Source organism: Gobius niger (assembly GCF_951799975.1).
Source record: "Gobius niger genome assembly, chromosome: 10".
Lineage (NCBI taxonomy): Eukaryota > Metazoa > Chordata > Actinopteri > Gobiiformes > Gobiidae > Gobius > Gobius niger.
In genome coordinates this window covers 26545427-26566226 of record NC_136861.1, presented here as the reverse complement: position 1 = coordinate 26566226, position 20800 = coordinate 26545427, and the positions used below count along the sequence as shown (strand labels likewise).

The following is a 20800-nucleotide window of genomic DNA, read 5'->3' as shown; positions in this document are numbered from 1 at the left end:
TGGTGTGCAATTCCGCTAAAAAAGACTCTTCATCCACAAAAGGATGGCCTATAAAAGGCATATTTTGGAAAACTTCTTGTTCAATATAAAGAAAACAATACGTTTAGAAGGAAAACAGCATGTACTCTGACAAAGACTGAGAATATGATAAATGTGAAATTCAGAACAGATGAAATTGCTAATGCATTAATGAACACCTGCCCTGGTTGGCCGGGTCAATAATGCATAAACTGAGCAGCACCCAAAGAAACATCAGCAAAATACCACAAAAACTAAGACACATGTAGCATTTGTGATCGCTACATTCCCCATAACTTGATTATTACAAAAGAAGGCATGGATGTGAAAAAACAAAGATACAAAGAAACAAGATAAAGAAACAGGATCACAATCTGACATTCAAACACATTTTACAGTTGTACCAGTTGGACAGTCCCTTTTTGCAAAATATATTTACAGCTCAAGGAGATTCTTTAGTTTGCGTGAGCAGGTAGGAGGCACATGATGGTGGCTGGCCTGAGGACGTCTGTCTCACACAGGCATTGGCAAAGACATTTTCCCTCTTCCACGAAGAACTGCATGAAAAATAGACAAGAGGATTATTGCAGTTAATTGATATACTTGTTTATGAACTAAATACGTACTGGCATATGTGTCTTTTTTTAAAATCTAAATAAGTAAATGCATTCAATGCAAATATAAAGGAAGCTAGACTGTGGTGGAGCTTGGATTACCCCTGGTGGAACTCAGGGTCATCTGCAATTTTAGAGTTAATTTATTTTAATTAAAGATGCATGCATTTAAGCCTTGTTTTTTTTTTTTAGTTTAGTTTATATTTTACACCCAGTTTCGACATAATTTAGGTTCATTGCTAATATATTTCATTCATTCAATCTTTATTAAGGACACAAGTGAGAACACATGATCCATATTTATGTTTAAAAGAAAAATATTAAAATACTGCAGATAATTGCAGAAACAAAACAAGGTACCAGCAATTCTCTAGCTGCCACACACATAAAGACACGAGCGCCAATGATTCCACATTTTTGACGTGAATCTCATTGAGCTGATCTCAGGACACACCAGAGTCCGTATAATGCCATTCTGAGAGTTGCTCAGTCTACACATAAATTTAAAATAACAATGACGAAGTGCAGCAGGACAAGAGTGAGCTCCACAGTCAGCAAATATCTGACTCGCACTACAGTGTCTGGGCATCTTTAACAGCAGCCTCATAGAGTCATTATATGCAACTGTGAGCCTCTGCAAGCTGGACTTTTTAAAACTTCGCCACAGCTGTGCAGTGTACAGAGGAGAACAAAAATATTTATTTTAGACCCTGTTTAGTGCTAGTTCTATTTTTTCTGATTTGATCTTGATCTAGACCTGGCTGTGCTTGGATTTCCTGTGTGTAACTTAAACATATAAAACTAAAAAAGAACACGCTAAGTGTTTGATGTCACGTACCCTTAGTGACATAAAGGTAGAAGAAATCACAGTAGAAGATGGTCTGCACGACGCCGGACACCACAGCGATCTGATCAAAGAAGCCCTCCGTGTGGTACCTCCAGACCCAGTTGGCGATGTACAGGGCGCGGTAAAGGCCCAGGAAGAACAGGTAGTGTGTGGTGATAGACTCCGCCTCCCCGGTCTGAGTGATCATGAAGAGCTGCGGCATGATGGCCACAGCCTCCAGGAAGATAGAAAAAGTCCACAGAATCTGAAGGTGGGAAAGAGAAGCAAAGGGTAAGACAAAAGCAGATTAATACACAGAAAACTAAAGGGTTGGAGTAGAAATACCTCCATTGGGGTGAAAGCATAGTTCTCCAGGAAGGACAGTCCAATGACTGGCACCAAGAGGAACTCCACACGAAAGGAATCGTTCTCAGAGTCAAACGTGCTCCTGAAGCGAAGGTAGATCATGTAGACTGTGGCGTAAGACAGAGCCAGGAAGACCACCTGGGGGCAACAGAGGAGAGGGTTCAGATTTGGACAAACACTGGATTTGCAGGTATGTGAAGACATATCTTGGGGGCATTCACATTTGTCCTTGTTAAATAAGACTTTGGGGCACAGTAATGAAGAAAAAACACAACCCATTTATTACCACAGACCCTGGTGTTGCAGTGAAGTTTGTGAGGTTTAGGGTTGGTGAGGACATTATAAAATCGTGTAGCATAATGTTATATTACATGACTGAACCACAATGCAGTACCTACCTTCATAACTGTGTTGTAAGCAGAGATGTAAACAGCAAATAGGTCCAAGTATCTTGTGGTAAAGACCAGGGCAAACAGCACTTGAGACTTCCCAGAGATGCCTATAGTAAAGATAAGAACAATATGTCGACAAATAAACTCAGTCAAATGAAGTGAAGAGTGAAGAGCAAAGCGCAACACAAATGGTGGGGAAATAAAAGGACTGGAGAAGGTAATAAGTAGTGTCGACTTTGCCACATAGGCAAGTGCAAGCCTGTTTGCATTCATTTCAATCCAGCTATCCATCCAACAAAATAAAAGTTAAGAGACTTGGTGTTAGCTTTGGCATACCTGCACATGACTTAGATCTCCAAATTTTCAGCAATAGAATAATAATGGCCACAAGATGTGACACGTCACCCGCAAGACGAAAAATATTCATAGCTGTCCCTTTTCCCCCCAAAATACACTCAAAGTTTTGCAGGACCCCAAAAGTGCAGTCCACGGGGGTGCGGGCAAAAACACACAGTTACAAATAGCACACAGCCAAAAAAGCAGCTAACGCAGTCCCAGTAAACTCCCGCGACCCCCCGGCTGGCTATCTAAAACAACAGGCTTGTGAAAGATGAAGCATCTATCTGCAGTTCTGCCAGCTCAGCTGTGCACTCAGTGGTCCACAAGGAAACTTGCAGAGGCGATGAGGTGACGTGGCTGACGCGCCGAGCCAGATGCGTCAAGCAGAGTCCGAATAATGAGGAAATAGACCCACGTTTCCGGGTTGTGTCGTTTTCAAAATAAACAAAACAAATTAATCAAATGAAATAGTACAGGCAAACACATTGTAACCGGCCTTAAAATGTAATTGATCCCACAATGTTCCTGTCAGGCCACAGTATCACATAGGCTGCTTAATAGGGCAGGGGTCTCCAACCTTTTTTACCCGTTGAGCTACTACTTTTATGAAACAAAAATGGTCATTACTTCATTGCACTTCGGTGGCACGTGTAAATATGCGACCTGGGCCAAACACGCCGGCCACGTATCGCACAACACTTAACCCCCAGATTCCACATTCTCCGTGCTCGCCACGCTCCGCTCCGTTCCACTCCGCCCCGACCTCCGCAGCAAATGCGTTGCTATGTTGAACGTTCAGAAACATTCCACATCGTCCACTCCGCTCCGAAGGGCCTACATCGCCTCTCCGCCACTCTGCCTCGCCACGATAAAAATACGGATCAACCCTATTTTCAGGTCCGTCTGCGCCGCGTCAGCTCCGGCCGGATCAAGCTCCACAGTTCAGAGCGCACCAAACGGGAAAGAAAACGACAACAATATCCGTATTTTCAAAGTAAATTCCCTCCGAGCGGACTTTATTTTAATGAAAATGTCACTATTTCACACAAAGTGACCTCGATAATTCCCTCTGGGGAGTTTGTTATCACAAAAACAATCACACGACCCGATTGAGCTTCTGTTGCTTTCGTTCACGTAACTTTTTTTTCTGCCTCTCTCTCCCTCGCGCATGAGGGGGGCACAGGCTTCATGCTTCAACGCGGTATAGCTCGCATGCTCATAAATAGTTGTTTATTATTTTATTGGGAGTTTTATTTCTCAAAGTCGTTGCTTAGTGCGCGTGCTCCTCGTGGAGCTGGAGCACTGGCGGAGAGGAGCGGGGCGGACTGAAGCGGAGACAGTGGGCGTTGATGTCGCAGCCGTTCGGAGTCGGGGCGGAGCGGAGTGGAGCTGAGCGCACAGGCGGATGATGTGGAATCCCGGGGTAACGCGCGCGTGGAAAAACTGGATTGGTTCCATTTCGAAGAGTCTTGTGCGTTGCACCTGGCGCGCGTGACTGACCGGACAGCCGCTCCAATTCACCTTCAGAGGAAAACACGGCACGAAATGAAAACTTATTTAAATGTTATTCATCAAGCTATTTGCCTATGTGCCAACTCCTTCTCAGGTTTTTTGTTATAGGCCTAATACAAAGTGCAATAATGACATTGTCTGCAACTTAAACAAGAAGGCTGTAATGTGACAAAAGACAGCCAACAACATGACAGCCTTAATCAGAAAATAAATTAAATAGACTAAGGCTTGAATAGCTAAGAGGGCGACCTCACTCTCAAGCGAGAAGCACAAAGAGGCTCTGATCAGAACAGCAGGTGGCACCAAAATATTCCATGTAATCTCCGGACACTTTATTGAAGAAGATGAATTTTCACTTTATATGCTTTTTAGAGAGCTTTAAATCAGACTGAGTGCATTGTTACTCTTTGGTGTTCCGATAGCATATTTTGGATTATTATGGCGTGTAAAATAATGTTTTGACTGAGTTTTGTGTTGTTATCAAATGACCCCATTATCTGACCTTCTACTGAGATTGTGTGCACAGTATGTTCCAACAGTGTGCCAGCAAAGAACCTTTGAATCACAGACTCAACATTGACATTTAACCAATATTAGTTCAGATCCAGAAGAAAACAACTGACAAAAAAAAAATATATAGGTGCACTACAATGTGTGCTAAGGAAAAGGTTATGAGGGCTAATCTGACACTGGTGTGATTAGCTGCTATTTATACATCCATACAGGCTGCACTGTCTCCCTGGTCATCTCCTGCTCAGGTGCTGCCCTCTGTCACTGTCTGGTTTGTCTTATCTGTCTGTCTGTGACCCTCCATCTTTGTCACTTTGTTGACCTGCAGCTTCACTAGAGCCTTATGGAGAGGCTCTAGTCCAGGGGTGTCCAAACTTTTTTCATGGGGGGCCGCATATTGAAGCGTACACGGGGTGAAGGGCCGTAGATCAGTAGTTAGTGCCGCAAAACCTTCGACTAGCAGAGGTTTAAATTGTGCCCCATACCTCTATTTAAGCTTAAAACCTTCATGCCAGCTCTGTCTCACAATAAAATGTTAGTTGTTCGGTTAGAATTGTATAGAATTATTACATTTCAAATAAAAAGGTCCATCTCTGGTGATGTGTACCGATACAGCAAGAGGCCGAGGGCCACCATAAATTGGTCTGAGGGCCGCATTTGGCCCCCGGGCCGCACTTTGGACACCCCTGCTCTAGTCCTACCCCCGACTCCCAACCTGGGGGAGTCCTACAACCAGGTTGGGACCCTCTCTGGGACCCCTCCTGGGGGGCCTTGTGCTAAATCTGGTCAGAGGGTCAGGCCATAAAAGTAAGATGACACTCATTCATCACCTGATAAAATATTTCCATTCTTGGATCCAGATTGAATCAGGACTAAATGTCTGAAAAGGGTCTAAAATAGACCTAATTTGAAATAAATGATGTCTAAACATGGAGCAAATAAGAGAGAACCACTGGCTTACAAAGTCCCTTCTAAAGTAAAGATAGAATAAAAATGCCATTAGTCTATATACACAAAATAAAGATATATTATACATATATTGCAGTTCAATGATCTAGTTACATTTACAGTAGAGAAAAAAAAGTATTTGGTCAGTTCCCCATAGACTTCCTGTTGGATTTTGGCCAAATACTTTTTTTATGGTCTTGACCAGGGTTTCCCAAACTTTTTTTGGCTGGACCCCAAAAATTGACCTGTAAACAACTCGGGAACCTCATTGTTTATAGTTATTACATGCTACTTTAGGGCAGAAACATTTTAAATCAAATCAATGTGCATGAAACCAGTTTATTTTGAAGCATTGAATGGATTTCACAAATTATAGACTTTCTAAAGACGGTATGGTGGTCAACTTGTAAACTATTATAGGCTGTGTCAGGTTTGCTGCGACTGTTATATTTTCAATTTTGATTCAGTGAAATACATTAGCGTAATATACAGTTGAACTCAAAAAAGGTGCCATAAAGTCCAATACAAGTTAAATGTGTGAGAGACAAAGCGTGAGAGAGATATTATCTGCTTGTGTCGGTGGAGGGGCGACTGACGCAGCAGTTTGAGAGAGCAGAGCAGAGCACACCGATGGATTACTCAGTAGTCATAGTCTGGAAGGAAGCACAATAAGGGATTACAGGAGACAAAGAAAAACAGAAGAAGTGATGAGGCCTTAAAAACAGGGTAAGTATGAATGCAATATGTATGAATTTAAATATTTCAAGCAGATAAAGCTAGAAAGCGTGCACTAATAATTTAGAACGTCTTTGTGCATTTGATATCCATTGTGACACAAATAGTTATTCGGATCTACTGCGTTATAAAACAGTGAGCATAAACAATTTTATATCTAGGTAAGTAAGGAAAGTTTCCCCAAAGTTCAAAATGGAAATCTAGTAATTATGAGTGAAATTTGCCAACGTTGCTCAAACAGGGTCGTATCGGTGCTTGAGCAATATAAATCAAAGCATATTGTTTCTGAAGTCACTCACTGCATTTCAACCAATACTAAAGATTACATTCAGCTTATTGTGGAGTGCAATTGTTCTGATAATGTCTCTATATGGTATGCACATTTTAAAGAGCTTTCAATAGCAGTGAATTGAGTGGACTTTCCACTCAATTCACTGCTGTTGCTGTGACCCCGTGATGTTGCTATGTTATGATATCACACGCATAACCTCTATTGTTTACCTGTAGTTCACTTCATGGTCTGAGAAATTGTGGTTTTCTTACAGGGCTGGCTCAATCATTCACAGTGGACAATTAAGCTCAGGGACGTGAGTCTGGCCTTTTCAAATGATCCCCAGTGCCATGGGAACAAGTCGCTCGAATAGGTAAGACATTGCATGGACTCGATTTATTTATTAGGCTACAAAAGTTTTTTTAATCCTGAGTATTACTGTCATTATTACTATTAATGTTATTAACATTATTATTATTATTTTCAATTTATTGTTATTATACTTTTTTCTCACATTTTAGATAAATCAAGAACTAACTCATTTCCGCACATTCTTCTTTTCATGTTATATGTTATATTTATGTTACTTGCCACAGAAATAAAAGTTTGACTCACAAAAGACAACCAAGTATAATCCCATAATCTGTGGGGACAGCAATCCTTCTCACAGAGCTAAACTCATCTCACCTTCTAGACAGTAATCCAGGGGGACAGGGACATGAGAGCCTTGGACCTCTGGCCGAAACTTATTTAGCATGTTGTAAATTAGAATAAAACAAATATAATGTTGTTTTTTTTTAAAGTTAAACGCATTAGGTGAGTATGTGTTGGATAATAGAATAGAATTTCACAACAAGGAACTTGAATATGTGTAAACATCTGGGGCAGAGCTCCAGTGACACCAACTTAGATGCATATGAACCTATGAATATTAAATACAGTGCAGTGCTAGAACGTTCCTGATCCAGGTCCAAGTGGAGCCTTTCTGGATGGCTTAATTATATGTACAATAAGTTGTCTTCGGAGGCCAGAACTCCCTTGAAAGAGATTCTGAAATCTCAGTGAGACTTTCCTCAACAAATAAAGGTCAAAAATAAAACAAAACACAATTAAAAAAAGACTTCCCGCCTTGAGGGAGAATCATTATTTCTGATCAAGTCTTTTCCCATATTTTAGGTATAGCATTGTGTCGGATACTTTACCAGAGGAGGAGCGTCAGAAGCTCTACAGTCTGAGGTTTCGTAATGGCCATGGGTCGTCCCAATGCTTTCTGGAGCCGGGCTGTGACACAGAGGGTGATGACATCAGCAGGAGGAGGTCTGGGACCTCAGTCACTGGACCCAGTGGACAGCGTATGAATGGCAAGTTCCAGACCAGAAGCTCCAACCAAGGACGGAACCGCTTTGTTAGGAAAAATGGACAATGTAATGTGGTCTTTACAAATATGGAGGAAAAGGGCCAACGCTACCTTGCAGACATCTTCACTACATGTGTGGACATACGTTGGAGGTACCTGCTGCTCCTATTCTGCTCCACCTTCATGATCTCCTGGCTCTTCTTTGGACTGATCTTCTATGGAGTGTCTCTGGTACATGGGGACTTTCAAGGCAATGTTTCTATACATACGATGGGTGCAATAAATTTGGGCCAAGCACCTGCGGTGCAGCCATCAAAGATGCCCTGTATCCTCCACGTGCAGGGTTTTGTTGGGGCTCTCTTGTTCTCTATAGAGACTCAGACCACCATTGGCTATGGCTGGCGTTGTGTGACAGAGGAGTGTCCTGTGACAGTGATCACTGTAGTAATCCAGTCCATTGTGGGCTGCATCATTGACTCTTTTATGATTGGCACCATCATGGCCAAAATGGCACGGCCAAAAAAGAGAAACCAGACTCTCATGTTCTCTAAAAATGCTGTCATCTCCCTGCGGGATGGAAAGTTGTGTCTTATGTGGAGGGTGGGCAACCTGAGAAGGAGCCACATTGTGGAAGCCCATGTGAGAGCCCAACTCATCCGCTCTTATGTGACAGCAGAGGGGGAGTTCATCCCACTAGAGCAGATGGACCTGAATGTGGGCTACGACGAAGGCACGGACCGGCTGTTCCTAGTGTCTCCTCTGGTTATCGTGCATGAGATCGACAAGGATAGCCCTCTGTATACTCTCAGCAAAGCTGATTTGGAGGCAGACGACTTTGAGATTGTAGTGATCTTGGAGGGCATGGTTGAGGCCACTGCAATGACAACACAGTTCCGTAGCTCCTATCTAGCACGAGAGATCTTCTGGGGCCACAGGTTTGAGCCAGTCATCTATAAGGACAGAGAGCGATATAAAGTAGACTATGGCCGCTTCAACAACACTTATGAGGTCCCGTCCACGCCTCACCTCAGCGCCAAAGAGCTGGAAGAAACAGCAAGCAGTGCCTCTTTAGAATGTGAGACCACAAATGATTTGATTCCCAAATCTTTAAGCTCTTTCTGCTATGAGAACGAGGTGGCCCTGGACAGCCCAGAGGAAGAGGAGGACATGCTCTCCCCATGTCCAGCAGGAGGGAAGGACAGGCTTGAGGACAGGAGGATCTCTATTACATCAGGCAGTCACAATGTCATGTGTGTGTTGGACATGGACAACCACCAGATGGAGCTGGACATCCTGCAGGCGGCCATTGCCCTGGACTCAGCCGCCTATAAAAGTGAACAAGACATTTAGCACCAGACATTTGAACCCCTTTGCCTTATAGCTTGATTCATATAGTTTAGTTATAGACAAATGCCAGCATATAGAAAAACAGCACTTTACCAGGAGGTCACGAAGGGAAGCATCATTGGATACATTTTCATTCATTTTCCCTTGCATACAACTCTAAATTGCACAATTCACTCTTTCAGGTTTTTGGCTAGTGTGCATGTTTAAAAGAATGCATTTACTACTTTTGACATACTGCAGGCTATATTTCTTTTTTTTCTTTTTTGATTAATTCAATTTAGAAGATAAGATTAATTGCCCTTTTTTTGTTCGCACTATATCATTTTGCATTGTGGCAAGGATTATTTGTTGATGGTGCAAAGAAAACAAATGATGAAGTTCTTGCTGGCCAAATGAACTTGGACTGAGATGTGATTGTGGCTACACACAGGAAGATATTTGATGAGACCGTTAATGTGTGACATAAATGGTCTCTGCTGCTAAGTCTTCCTGCTTTGAGCGTAAATAGTCCTGCATCATTTCAGCTTTGGAGACTCAAGCGCACAACAGCTCCCAACATAAAAGCTGGCAACAATGTTTTGGATGACACACAATATTTACAATGATAATAAATGTATAAAGTTTTGCATGTAAACCGCTGTGCACAAGTCATGCCACTAGATGTCCCTTGAATTCCATAACACCACATGTTGAAAACCTTTTGACCTATATTTGTATATAGCCAAATTGTAAAAACATGACATAGATTGTTGCCTTGTAGAGAGCTAGTTTGCTGTTGATGTTTATATAAAATGTGAACATGCACTTTAACGCCATGGCTCATTGTACTGGCATTATAGCGATATTGTGGAGCAGCAACCAAGAAATAGTTTATAGTTTATGGAAATAAGGATATATTGAAGTCTACCCTACACCCTTGCGCCACCTGGTGTCCAATATTACTTTTAGAAAGGTTTTCCCATCTATTATCTGCTGTAATAGATCTATAATATCAACTATCTCAATAATTAGATTTCCATCCCTAATAATTACATTTCCTCTGTCTGTTTTCCTGCCTGTTCCCATGCACAAAAATTCCCTGGAAGCAGCTTGAAGGGGCAAAGAGACAGACGCATGCAGTACCTCTGTGCATTTTAAGAGTTCTTAGTCTGCAGATGAAAAATGAGTTGAAACAAAGATTAAGGTTCAATCTGCCCCACAACCTCAGGCCTGAAGGCTATCAGCTTTTCATTACCGAGTCACTGAGTGAGTGAATTAGTGCTGGGTGTAATGGAGCTGGAAAAGTCATGGTGGGACACTATAACTTCACTTCACTTTATTTCATGTCCCCGATGGGGCAATTAGTTTGGGTGACATGGGGCTCCCGCTGACTCCCTTTGTCAATTGTCCCCCAAGTTAGGAACCCGGGACTCAACAATTGGCCTTTGTACAGGGCTTCTAACTGCCAGTTAGCATGTGAATTAAAGGATATATGCTTTTATCCTTTACAGCAGTCTTCAGGGACTTATGTTCTTTTGGCTCGAGGCACAAAGTGATCTACAAGTTGTAACCCTTCATGTTGTTGCAGCCACATTTTTATCAATTTGCCCCAGGGCAGCTGTGGCTAAACCCTGCCACAACAGAATGTAACAAAGGACTGTGTCTAATCTGGTGCACTTCCAAAGAGATGGTTCCAGTGGCCGAACATCTCCATGAGCCACTGCTAGAGAACTGCATAAGCTACAGCTACATTACCACACATCTTATCATGCCAGTATTAATGGAGGGTATTATAGATGCTCCTGCCCATGTGCGTGATCCAGCTGTGGGCCTGCGTTTGAACCCCGGCTCACATGGGCAGAGCGAGGGAGGCCGCAGGGTGTGAAGGCGTTGGGAGAGGGGTCTGCAGTCGTCTCCCTCTCCACTTTCAACTCGCTCTCTCAGCACCAAACAACAAGCTCTTTCATTTAGTCATCTCTGCGGCCAGCCGCCCCCAGACCCTCCAGGCCCCTGCTGTTCACGCTACTTAATTCAATGTTCTGAGAAAATCTCATGATTGGAAAGTGACTTTTTTTATTCGTTTGCCCACTCCACCATCTCAGAAGATGCACCAGTCTTTTTTTTTCTACTTTCTGCATTGCTCCATAGCATCATAGTCTATGTTTTTCATTAACATCTAGCAAAGCCTTGTCTTGATGACCACCAACAAGGTTTCTGTCTCATGCTGCAGAGCACTGAAACCAACTGAACTAAATGTTTGTAAACTAATCATTATTGACAAATCATAATAACAGGTATAATGCTAAACCATTAGGACTTGTTTTATTAGCTTTCGTTTTGTAAATTTACCCGCTCATATGAGTTGTAGCTATATAACAACAGTTTTTTCTTATTGCATCTATAAGAGTTCTGTATCTTTAATTATAAAGTCTAAATAATATAAACTAAATGACAGCTGTCCATGCAAACAACAGAGCAAAATGCAAAAATATTTAAGGTGTTCAGTAAAGGAAACTGATGTACCAAACAGCAGCCGGAGACACAAAAATATCCTAACAACGGTGACTTTGTTCACCACTGAATTCTTCAACATCATTTTCCTTCAAATGACTCAATCTCCATGACCCCCGCCTCTCATTCCACTCAATTATCATTTTTCAAGCTTGTCCCATTGCACTGCACAGACACAGAGATTGGGAGTTTCCAGATCGTGTCATGAAGACAAGTTATATTGAGAACATTGGCTAAAGTTGACCTCTGGTTGTTGAAAGTAGAAAATCCCGACACTATCATCAACTATTTCCTTGGTTGAAAATGCATCAACGTATCAGTATAGTTTCAATGGGCAGAAATACTATTTCATTAATCATCATATTCTGCAAACTACTGGTAATAGCAATTTTAATCATTTGTGTTGGCCAACATTTCAATATTTAGAATGTTATTAAAAATGGGGAGAAAAGAAAAATGAAGGTTATTTTTGGGACTTCATTTGGCTAAAGTCATTAGCAACACATGCAAAATAAACAGACTTTTCAGTGCTAGAGGTTGTTGGCTCATAGGAGAGCAGTTTCACATTTCTGAATTACATTGAAAGCAGCACAACTTGTTTGAACTAAATTGCAAATAGGCAAGAAAACAGTTGAAAAACCTATAGCGCTTTCGGCCCTTATAACCACCACTCACAACATTCAGTCGGGCATGGTGGGTGCAAGTGTCTTGCCCAATGACACAACAGGAGCCATAGACAACCATCAGTCAGAGCTGAATTAGCGGATGAATGTTCGTATTGCTATAGGCCTATGATTGTGTAGCCTATTATCTTGGGAAATTTGGAGGTCTCTTAAATCGAATTCATTCTCCACATTCAGCTCTGGGCTTTAATCACGTGGATGCAACTCCTCTAAGTGCGTCATCACATGACACGCCAAGCTTTTCGTTATAGTGATTTTCTACCAAAAATATTTCATGATTGCTTTTGAAGGCAACCCCCCCCCCCCGCCATAAACAAAAACAAACAAAAAGAAAACAACAACAACAACAACAACAACAACAACAATAACAATAATAATAATAATAATAATAATAATAATAATAATAATAATAATAATAAAGCATGCATGCACCATGGAGGCTGTTGAATCGACATGCAGGTTTTTTAGACTTTTGCACAGCACATTAACATTTGTCTTTTTAATATCTTTTTAAAAATAAACAAAACCCCAAAGCGCAGTATCGTCCATGTGTACACCAGTCACACACACGTAGTATGTAGGCTATACGGGGCATCCCCGGACTGTCCCACAAAGGCCTCGCACCCAAAGCCCCGAGAGGAATCCTGCATGGCATCTGGACAAAACTGCTATTTCCCTTTTATTTGGCCTGCTCATTTTGGTCATATGATTACAATCCACCTGAGATTAAAAAAGCGGCTGCAGTGGGCTATAGACATCGTACTCTTTCGTGACCAGTGTGTCTCATTCACAAAGAGCCATTGTTGGAGGCACAGCCGAGCGTGGCCCTGCACCTTCGCGCTCTTGGGACAATAGAACATTGCAGGGCTGATTGCGATTTTTTTTTTTTTTTTAGTGTATAATTCCAAACTTTTGTGCAGACCCTCGGTCATCCTGAACAAAAGCTTATGATTAAAAATAAATAAACGAATGCATGAATAAACTGTCTATATGGATGGTAGAAATATTTTAAAGATATTTTTGCTACCAAAACTCTTTATATAAAACAAATCAAAACAAAACAAAGCCTTTTCACAATGCTGTGCAACAATGTTGTGATGAAATAGCTCACAAACGTTTGTTATACAACTAATTTGTTAAAAACCTCTCAACTTCATCACATTAATAATAATTCCCAAACTGCCTATTCACTTGTATTAAGCATTTGGCTGACGCATGGCCGTGGAGTTGACACAGTTGATTTGGACCAATCAGTGCGCTCCGTGGCAGCACGAACGCGCCACTGCCGCTTTAAGATTGGTACATGTGCGAATTTTCCTTTTGGGCTCGAACACAAGAGCCTCTTTAAGCCCAGCCAACAACACAGAGCACGCATTCATCCAACAGCGCGAGTAGCGAAGGAGCGAACGAGTGCGCAAGGGAGGGAGCGTCACTGGAATTGCGGATTTTCGAGTTAACCCGGAGACCTGCTACTCACTGCTGAAGTAAGAACTTTGAGGTTCACTCTTGCTCTTGAGGCTAGTTCAAAACATTCACACTTGACTAACAGTTTCCAACCATTCTAACCACACCGACAACATCGTTTTTCCAACTTCTGTCCAGGCTTTTCTATCCAGGTAAGATGAATGATTCAACTCTTTGATAGACACCGACAATTCCTAACTTCTATTTAAAATGTGCATGTAAAAAAGGCATTGACAACTCTCAAATCTGCATTTTTCGTTAAGAGCAAATGTTTGAAAACAAAATTGCGCAAGAAAAGATAAAAGAAAGAAAGAAAACGACGCACACACAGCAAATTAAAGCCAGGTTGTTGTGAAATGAAGCGGGTCTAATGAGCGCACAAAGCGCTCCCTGATTACAGCTCCGGGTGTGTACCAGCCAGCCCATTAACGCACAGTGCAGAACAAAACTCTATTATTTACAGAGCTGGTATAAGCCTGTCCGAAACAGGTGCTTCGATCAGTCACTTTTTAGTCTCACTTTTTAGACTATAATTCTACTTCAAATAATTCCAGAAACTTGGCTTTGCAATAGTGCAAAAAATATAAGTGAAACATAAAGGCAGGACTGTAACTGAAGTGATGGGAAACGCGTCGTGATATAGGAGCTTATATCACGCACGATAGATTTAATCTATTTGGCTGCGCGTCACGCAAATATGTTTGTTTCATGCCGTGTAGGGTCAGTCACGGCAGCCATTAGCACTATTGTCTCACAGCAAGAAAGTCCAGGGTTCGATTCCGGGCTGGGTGGGGTTTCTCTCTGTGTTTTTTTTCTTCTTCTTTTTTTCTTTTTATCACTGAAAGCCACATAACGTGAGACTTCCCCGAATAAATAGAATTAAACAAACATTTACTTTATTCCAGATAATTTTCATTATTAATAAATATGTGAAGAATTAACGAACAACCGGCTCAGCTCTCCTAAGACCTCACCTTGTCTTCATGGAGATGTTGACTAAAGGGCAGCCAAATGTTAAATATTTAAATTGGTTCTCATCAAAATGTAATCTTTTATTACTCACTGCAGAAAGAGCATTGTCTGTGTCTAGCTGGTCATTAGGAGCATGTTTCATATCGGCAGAATCCAAACTGTTATGTTGCCATTTGGGTTTGTATGAAGGATATGCTACAACTCTGTGCAATGCAGCTTTATTTCCCTCAGGAAACTAAAATAACTGTCAAACCAAGCAGCGGTGAGTCGACCTCCCATCGAACATACAGGAACAGTATGAGCTGAAAAACCCATTACAGATCTGTTGACGCCTGACTCGTTTTTTCTAGGTTCTTTTTGGATAGCAGTGGGAAGTGCACGCGGAGGAGAGCGCAGGACGTGCTGCGGCGAGGCGTAGTGCTGGGTGGGTTATACACAGGTCGTGGTGATTTAACATCAGGTAAACTGGGGTCCAAGGTGCGCACTAAGCCGCCTATGATACCAACCAACCGGATGGAAAGAACTTTAATGTGGAATCCTCATAGAGTTCTGCAGCGGAGGCTAAGAGTAGAGACTGATTGGCAGTTTATATTATAATCTGCAGAGGCAGGTCAGAGAGCAGCAGCGGTCAGATTTCAGCCTCCAGTCACTGCCCACTTGTAGCCTCAGAGAAGCGGAGAGCAATAGATACTGCAGCAGATCCAGGGGCCTGTGCGCACGGCGGGACCATGTCCAGAGACGAGCAAAGCCTGTCAGAAGTGGAGCTCAGCCCTGGATCAGATGATAGTCGCTCTCTGTCCCCGGGACAAGGTGGGGACTCGCCCCTGAGTGGACAGCGGCAACATGTGCCGGGACTGGACGTACCTGCTGGGCCATCTTCCGCTAAATCTGATGACGAGGATGAGCGCTTTCCGGTGGGCATCCGTGAGGCTGTGAGCCAGGTGCTTAACTGCTATGACTGGACCCTTGTACCAATGCCTGTGCGTTTGAACTCCGGCAATAAGAACAAGCCCCACGTGAAGAGGCCCATGAATGCATTCATGGTGTGGGCCCAGGCCGCGAGAAGGAAACTGGCAGATCAGCACCCACATCTACACAACGCCGAGCTCAGCAAAACGCTGGGCAAGCTCTGGAGGTGAGCAGCTGCCTGTCTTCACACATCAATACATATATAATGAATAACTTATCTAAAGCATCATAGCAGGCCTATAAGTGTCAAGGTTGTCATCTGGACTGTGTTGTTAGAGTTTATATGAGTGTGAAGAATTTGGAACTTTGAAAACCTATGACTGCACTGAGGAGCCTGACATGCACTTTTCACCAGCACAGAATTAAATGGCTTTATGTTTTCAACATGAACTGTTGAAAACATAAAGCCATTATTTCCCACTTGTGTTCAGTGAATTAGAGACTTGGAATTGGAGCTGATTTGTCAGAGATCTGATAAAGAGGCCAATTCAAACTTTTTCCAGGTAATAAATGACTGACACTTTGGATGGTGTATTATATGAAAATTATTTGCCATGCATTTCAAATATTGCTTAAAAATTGTATAAATAAATGTTGTCTTTTTCTGCAATAAGGCTCCTCAATGAGACTGACAAGCGGCCTTTCATCGAGGAGGCAGAAAGACTGAGGAAACAACACAAGAAGGACTACCCGGACTACAAGTATCAGCCGAGAAGACGCAAGAATGGCAAGATGGGCTCAGGCTCAGGCTCAAGCACTGAAGCTGACGGCCATTCGGAGGGTGAGCTCGAGCAGTCCCACTACAAGGGCCTTGACCTGGAGGAGGCTCAAAGTGGGGGGGCTGGGTCCCCTCTGGCAGGTGGGCAACACCCTCATGCTGCAGGTGGCTGCAGGCCTCTCCCACTTCCCCAGATTTACACTACTGTACACATTATGATACCGGATGCTTATGTGTTTGTTTTGTATCCACAGGTCAGAGTCACAGCCCCCCGACTCCACCCACCACCCCAAAAACAGAGCTACAGGTCGGAAAGGATGGCAAGAGGGAGGGGCCGGTGGTCTACCGTGGTACAATGGCTGCAGAGGGAGGTCCCGGAGGAAAGCCTCATATTGACTTTGGCAATGTAGACATCGGAGAGATGAGCCATGAGGTCATGGCCAACATGGAGCCTTTTGATGTCAATGAGTTTGACCAGTATCTGCCTCCGAATGGGCACCCAGGGATGGGCCAGAACACTGGAGCAGGATCGGGGTCCTCCACTTCCACTGCCTCATCCTATACCTATGGCATCACCAGTGCTATAGCCGCAGCTAGTGGACACCCGGCCTGGCTATCCAAACAGCAGCCCCCATCCCACCATGGCTCCTCCCTTGGAGCTGAAACAACCAGAGCCCAGATTAAGAGCGAGTCAGGGACCAGCACAGCCCACTTCCCTGAGACTGCGTCTCCAGGGGCACATGTAACCTACACCTCCCTCAGTCTGCCCCACTACAGCTCAGCCTTCCCCTCTCTTGCCTCCAGGGCTCAGTTTGCCGAGTACGCTGAGCACCAGGCATCAGGCCCTTACTATGCTCACTCAGGCCAAACATCAGGGCTGTACTCGGCTTTCTCCTACATGGGCCCCTCACAGAGGCCTCTGTACACCACAATCACAGAGTCAGCCAGTGCGGCTCCATCTCACAGCCCCACACACTGGGAACAGCCTGTCTACACTACGCTGACGCGGCCATGACAGACAACCAGGACACAGTGCTCTGGCGCAGGGTCCGCCTCCAGGTCCACGCCACATGTCAGGAGCAGCAGCTACTGCAGTAGTGGTGGGGAAGGTGCTCTGGTAGACTGGGGAGGGTGGACCGGCGCCAGGAGAGTGGACTGGGGGGGCATGCAGGGACAAGCCCTGGTAGGTGCTCCTTCAGAGGCCGAGGTGCTTTTGCAGAGTGTAGGCCCCCCGGGAGAAACTACCACAGTGCAGGCGTCGCAGAAAGGGCCACTGTGGTGGGGATCCAGGATGTCCAGATCATAGAATTAAAGGCCTGAGCTCTGAGCAGCCAGATGTTAGGACAGGAAAGAGGCCTAGGCGAGAATAAAGTCACAGGCCATGCAGCTGAACACCTGTGTGGTGTACAGGAGACATGATTCTTCAGGAAGTACTAACATGTTTTCAGTAATCCGCTTTGGGCCACTGTGTAGCAAACCTGTGCTTCATTTGTAAAGTGACACATAGTGTTTGACCATATTTTAATTTCTATTGTATATTTGGGCCTCATTTATCTTTCATGCCCATTTAGCCAGAGAAATATTGTGCCAACAATGTTTCCCCCAACACAGAACTACCTTTAGAATTTGAGTGATGACAATCAAATGATTCTTTTACCAATCTTTTATCATGAATATACAACTTTTACTAAAAGCCTCCAGTTCTGCGACAAGTGTCAGAACCTTATTTACTTCTGCTCTTTACTTTACATTATTATTTACTTTCCTTGCATCACCCTTAACTATGCTTCTTACTTCACGTTTATTTGATGCATGCAGCACTGCCAGCAACATACTATAGTTTCATTAGAATTCAACACTACATTACATTTGTTGTCTATGTGTCACCTGATATTGTTTATTGGCATGTTTACCATATAAGTCTTTTGATTCCTGAATAAGCCACGCAGAGTGCAGCACAAAAGCAAAGTCTGAACATGTGATGATGACTAAAGATGTTTCACTTGCAATAAATCTGAATTTTGTTGCAAAACAAGTCTGCCTTTTCCTCAAGCGGAACAAATGACATTAGTAGTCATTCTATTACTCTTTAGCTGGTGGTTAGAAATCCACACATCAAAATGTCTAATTAACCATGACTAACATACACCATGTGTTAAAGTGTTGGCAGAACAACAAAATGAAGCATTTAGTTTGGTTTATTAGTTTATTGTGGGGAGAATACATTCGTCCAAAAGAAAAGATGCTTTTATACCAAATGTATCTATATCTAATCCTCATCTGCAGTCCCCATAAAGTTGATTATGCAATGTAACTGATTATCCCTAGTGGCTCTAAAACCCTTTTGACGAAGTACCGCTGTTATTTGGCTTTTCAAAAGCCTCCTTAAATGAATTAACTTGATGTGTTTGAACATGACTAGACCAAGGCTTAATTAATTGTGAGCTGGGACAAAAACATATCGACACAAGACTAAAAGATCCTGCCAGAGGAAGCCTACACCCCTACAATCCAGTATTTTGCAAATTGTGTACTATACTGTGTATATGTTTTGGGGCCAAGCCTGAGTCCTAATGTCCTCACTGTAATCAGCTGTGTGGACAAAGACACCCTTTTAAGAGAAGCGGCATTGGGATGAGGAGGGGAGGGAAGAGAAGGGGCTTTAACAGCAACTGTCTGATGGGGGCACATATTCAATAGTTATAACAAAGATAATAGATTGATTTAAAAAACATGGTTCAAAAATGTTTGTGCTGTTTTGTATTAAGGGTATTGTTGCAGCAAAAAGTGCCAATCCATATCATGAAAAACTTACTCAATAGTATTTTCTGAAAAAATAAATAAATACATCACTCACTCAGTTTAGGCATGATTTATTGGATCATAGAATTTTGATCTGTTGTGAATAATTTTAGATCAGGTTTAGTCCTGATTTGATCTTGATCTAGTTCTGGTGGTACTTGGAATGTCAAATATTTTAAGATGTGGTATTTGGTGTAAAATGTTTGCAAAAAGTGTTGGCAGACCGACATGAGCTATCAGAACATCACTGGCCGTCACTAAAAGGAAACAAAATGTTCATAGTTTCTAAAGAGCACAGAAGAAGAGGCGTCAAAGAGTCTTCTTATACAGTAGCTAATAATAACCATGCATGTCATAATGTTGTGCCCTTGTGTATTTCATCCATACATGTTTAACCAATCCTGCACATTCCGTCTACCTCTCAAAGGCTCAAAGCAGAATTTGTTCTGCTCATGCTGATGTCATAAGGTGGTGCTTCTCTGTTTTCTTAACAATCAGTGCGTTTCCCTTAACTCACTCATTACTACACTACAAATTATGTGTTGCAAATAGCTTAAACCGATGGTTTTTGGCCTTTTATCTTTTTGTTTCTGCGTCATGCTCCAGTCTGTCAGATGACACCCCCAAGTTAGGAAATTATGACTGGTATAATGATAAACCTTTTGTCTAATTTTGTGCAGTACTTTGTGCCCATTAATTGAGGAACATCAATGTGGAGGTGCCCAAAAGCGTGAATAAACCATAGTGCAGGGCCTTTAATTCTCATGTAGTAGCGATTGTGTGAGCGGAGTGCTGATATTTGACGGTTTGTGCTGCTGAGAGTCACATGGCTGTTCCTCTGTGCTCCATCTAACGAGTGGATCTTCAGCCTGCGGCACTGTCTCCTGCAATCAAAGGTCCCACACATTAGAGTGCCTCTGGATTAGTTCCTATTACACCCAAGTCAAAATAACAGATACAAGCATGGCACTCATTTTGTGTCTTGTGCACATATGAACAAAGAGCAGCCAAACTCTATTACAGCTGTTCTCAAACTCGGTGATGCTCTGTGATTTCATTTATACTTGAGTGAAGTAGCTGCACTTGGTAGCTTAAATATTTTTTAGTGATGTATGAAAAGTTTAAGGACAACTTAGACACACCAATTCAGTCTTTAGTGTATTTTCTGACTTATTACATTGCCTTGTCTTTGGTATTTCAATATGTTGTACTGTATAATGGTGCCAACAATGCTGGAGGTCCTGTATTGCTGGAGTCCTACTGTCTGAGCGGCAACCCAGTTTTCCTAAACAATACGGCGACTGTTCGGATGTGATGTGCGTGCCTGTATCTGGGTGGACGGGGGTTGAGGAAGAATATCAAGACCTCATTTTTTTTAAAAGCAGCAAAGTTGCTCAAAAGGAAAGCTAATTCTAGGGTCCAAGAGCACTGTTAGAATATATTATTATACAACAATATAATATAATA

General features: G+C 42.7%; 3 protein-coding genes and 1 long non-coding RNA gene across 7 annotated transcripts; 2 read left to right on the top strand and 2 right to left on the bottom strand.

Annotated features, from left to right (window-relative positions):
* Positions 1–434: 434 nt before the first annotated feature.
* kdelr3 (KDEL endoplasmic reticulum protein retention receptor 3) lies at positions 435–3012 on the bottom strand. Of its 2 annotated transcripts, XM_079564055.1 has the most exons (5): positions 2553–3012; positions 2223–2323; positions 1804–1962; positions 1471–1723; positions 435–575 (listed from the first exon to the last, which is right to left on the bottom strand). In XM_079564055.1, the coding sequence occupies exons 1-5, from the start codon at positions 2641–2643 to the stop codon at positions 532–534; spliced, it is 648 nt and encodes a 215-aa protein (XP_079420181.1). In that variant the 5' UTR covers positions 2644–3012; the 3' UTR covers positions 435–531. The 2 variants fall into 2 exon arrangements, with proteins under 2 accessions (XP_079420181.1, XP_079420180.1); XM_079564054.1 differs by having other exon boundaries at positions 2223–3012.
* kcnj4 (potassium inwardly rectifying channel subfamily J member 4) lies at positions 1881–9411 on the top strand. Of its 2 annotated transcripts, none has more exons than XM_079564051.1 (3): positions 1881–2014; positions 6806–6904; positions 7708–9411. In XM_079564051.1, exons 2-3 carry the CDS (start codon positions 6867–6869, stop codon positions 9236–9238), a joined length of 1569 nt encoding a protein of 522 aa, XP_079420177.1. In that variant the 5' UTR covers positions 1881–2014; positions 6806–6866; the 3' UTR covers positions 9239–9411. The 2 variants fall into 2 exon arrangements, with proteins under 2 accessions (XP_079420177.1, XP_079420178.1); XM_079564052.1 differs by lacking the exon at positions 1881–2014 and adding an exon at positions 6164–6251.
* LOC306968624 lies at positions 6040–8138 on the bottom strand. Its single transcript, XR_013793269.1, has 3 exons — positions 8000–8138; positions 7734–7932; positions 6040–6178 (listed from the first exon to the last, which is right to left on the bottom strand). It is a non-coding gene; the product is annotated as an uncharacterized lncRNA (long non-coding RNA).
* A 5417-nt stretch (positions 9412–14828) lies between the features above and the next one.
* LOC306968557 (transcription factor SOX-10-like) lies at positions 14829–18100 on the top strand. Of its 2 annotated transcripts, none has more exons than XM_079563972.1 (3): positions 14829–15979; positions 16428–16594; positions 16786–18100. In XM_079563972.1, the coding sequence occupies exons 1-3, from the start codon at positions 15573–15575 to the stop codon at positions 17544–17546; spliced, it is 1335 nt and encodes a 444-aa protein (XP_079420098.1). In that variant the 5' UTR covers positions 14829–15572; the 3' UTR covers positions 17547–18100. The 2 variants fall into 2 exon arrangements, with proteins under 2 accessions (XP_079420098.1, XP_079420097.1); XM_079563971.1 differs by having other exon boundaries at positions 16428–16672.
* Positions 18101–20800: the final 2700 nt, after the last annotated feature.

Bases quoted from the DNA above. Each gene is read 5' to 3' on its own strand.
- kdelr3 (XM_079564054.1), bottom strand. From the start codon at position 2,507: ATGGATAGCTGGATTGAAATGAATGCAAACAGGCTTGCACTTGCCTAT. The intron at 1,724-1,803 runs GTATTTCTACTC...TCCCACCTTCAG, and splicing joins ATGCTTTCACCCCAATGGAG to ATTCTGTGGACTTTTTCTAT. The intron at 576-1,470 runs GTACGTGACATC...TTTTTCATGCAG, and splicing joins CTACCTTTATGTCACTAAGG to TTCTTCGTGGAAGAGGGAAA.
- kcnj4 (XM_079564051.1), top strand. From the start codon at position 6,867: ATGATCCCCAGTGCCATGGGAACAAGTCGCTCGAATAG. The intron at 6,905-7,707 runs GTAAGACATTGC...CCCATATTTTAG, and splicing joins GGAACAAGTCGCTCGAATAG to GTATAGCATTGTGTCGGATA.
- LOC306968557 (XM_079563971.1), top strand. From the start codon at position 15,573: ATGTCCAGAGACGAGCAAAGCCTGTCAGAAGTGGAGCTCAGCCCTGGA. The intron at 15,980-16,427 runs GTGAGCAGCTGC...TTCTGCAATAAG, and splicing joins ACGCTGGGCAAGCTCTGGAG to GCTCCTCAATGAGACTGACA. The intron at 16,673-16,785 runs GTGGGCAACACC...TTGTATCCACAG, and splicing joins GGCTGGGTCCCCTCTGGCAG to GTCAGAGTCACAGCCCCCCG.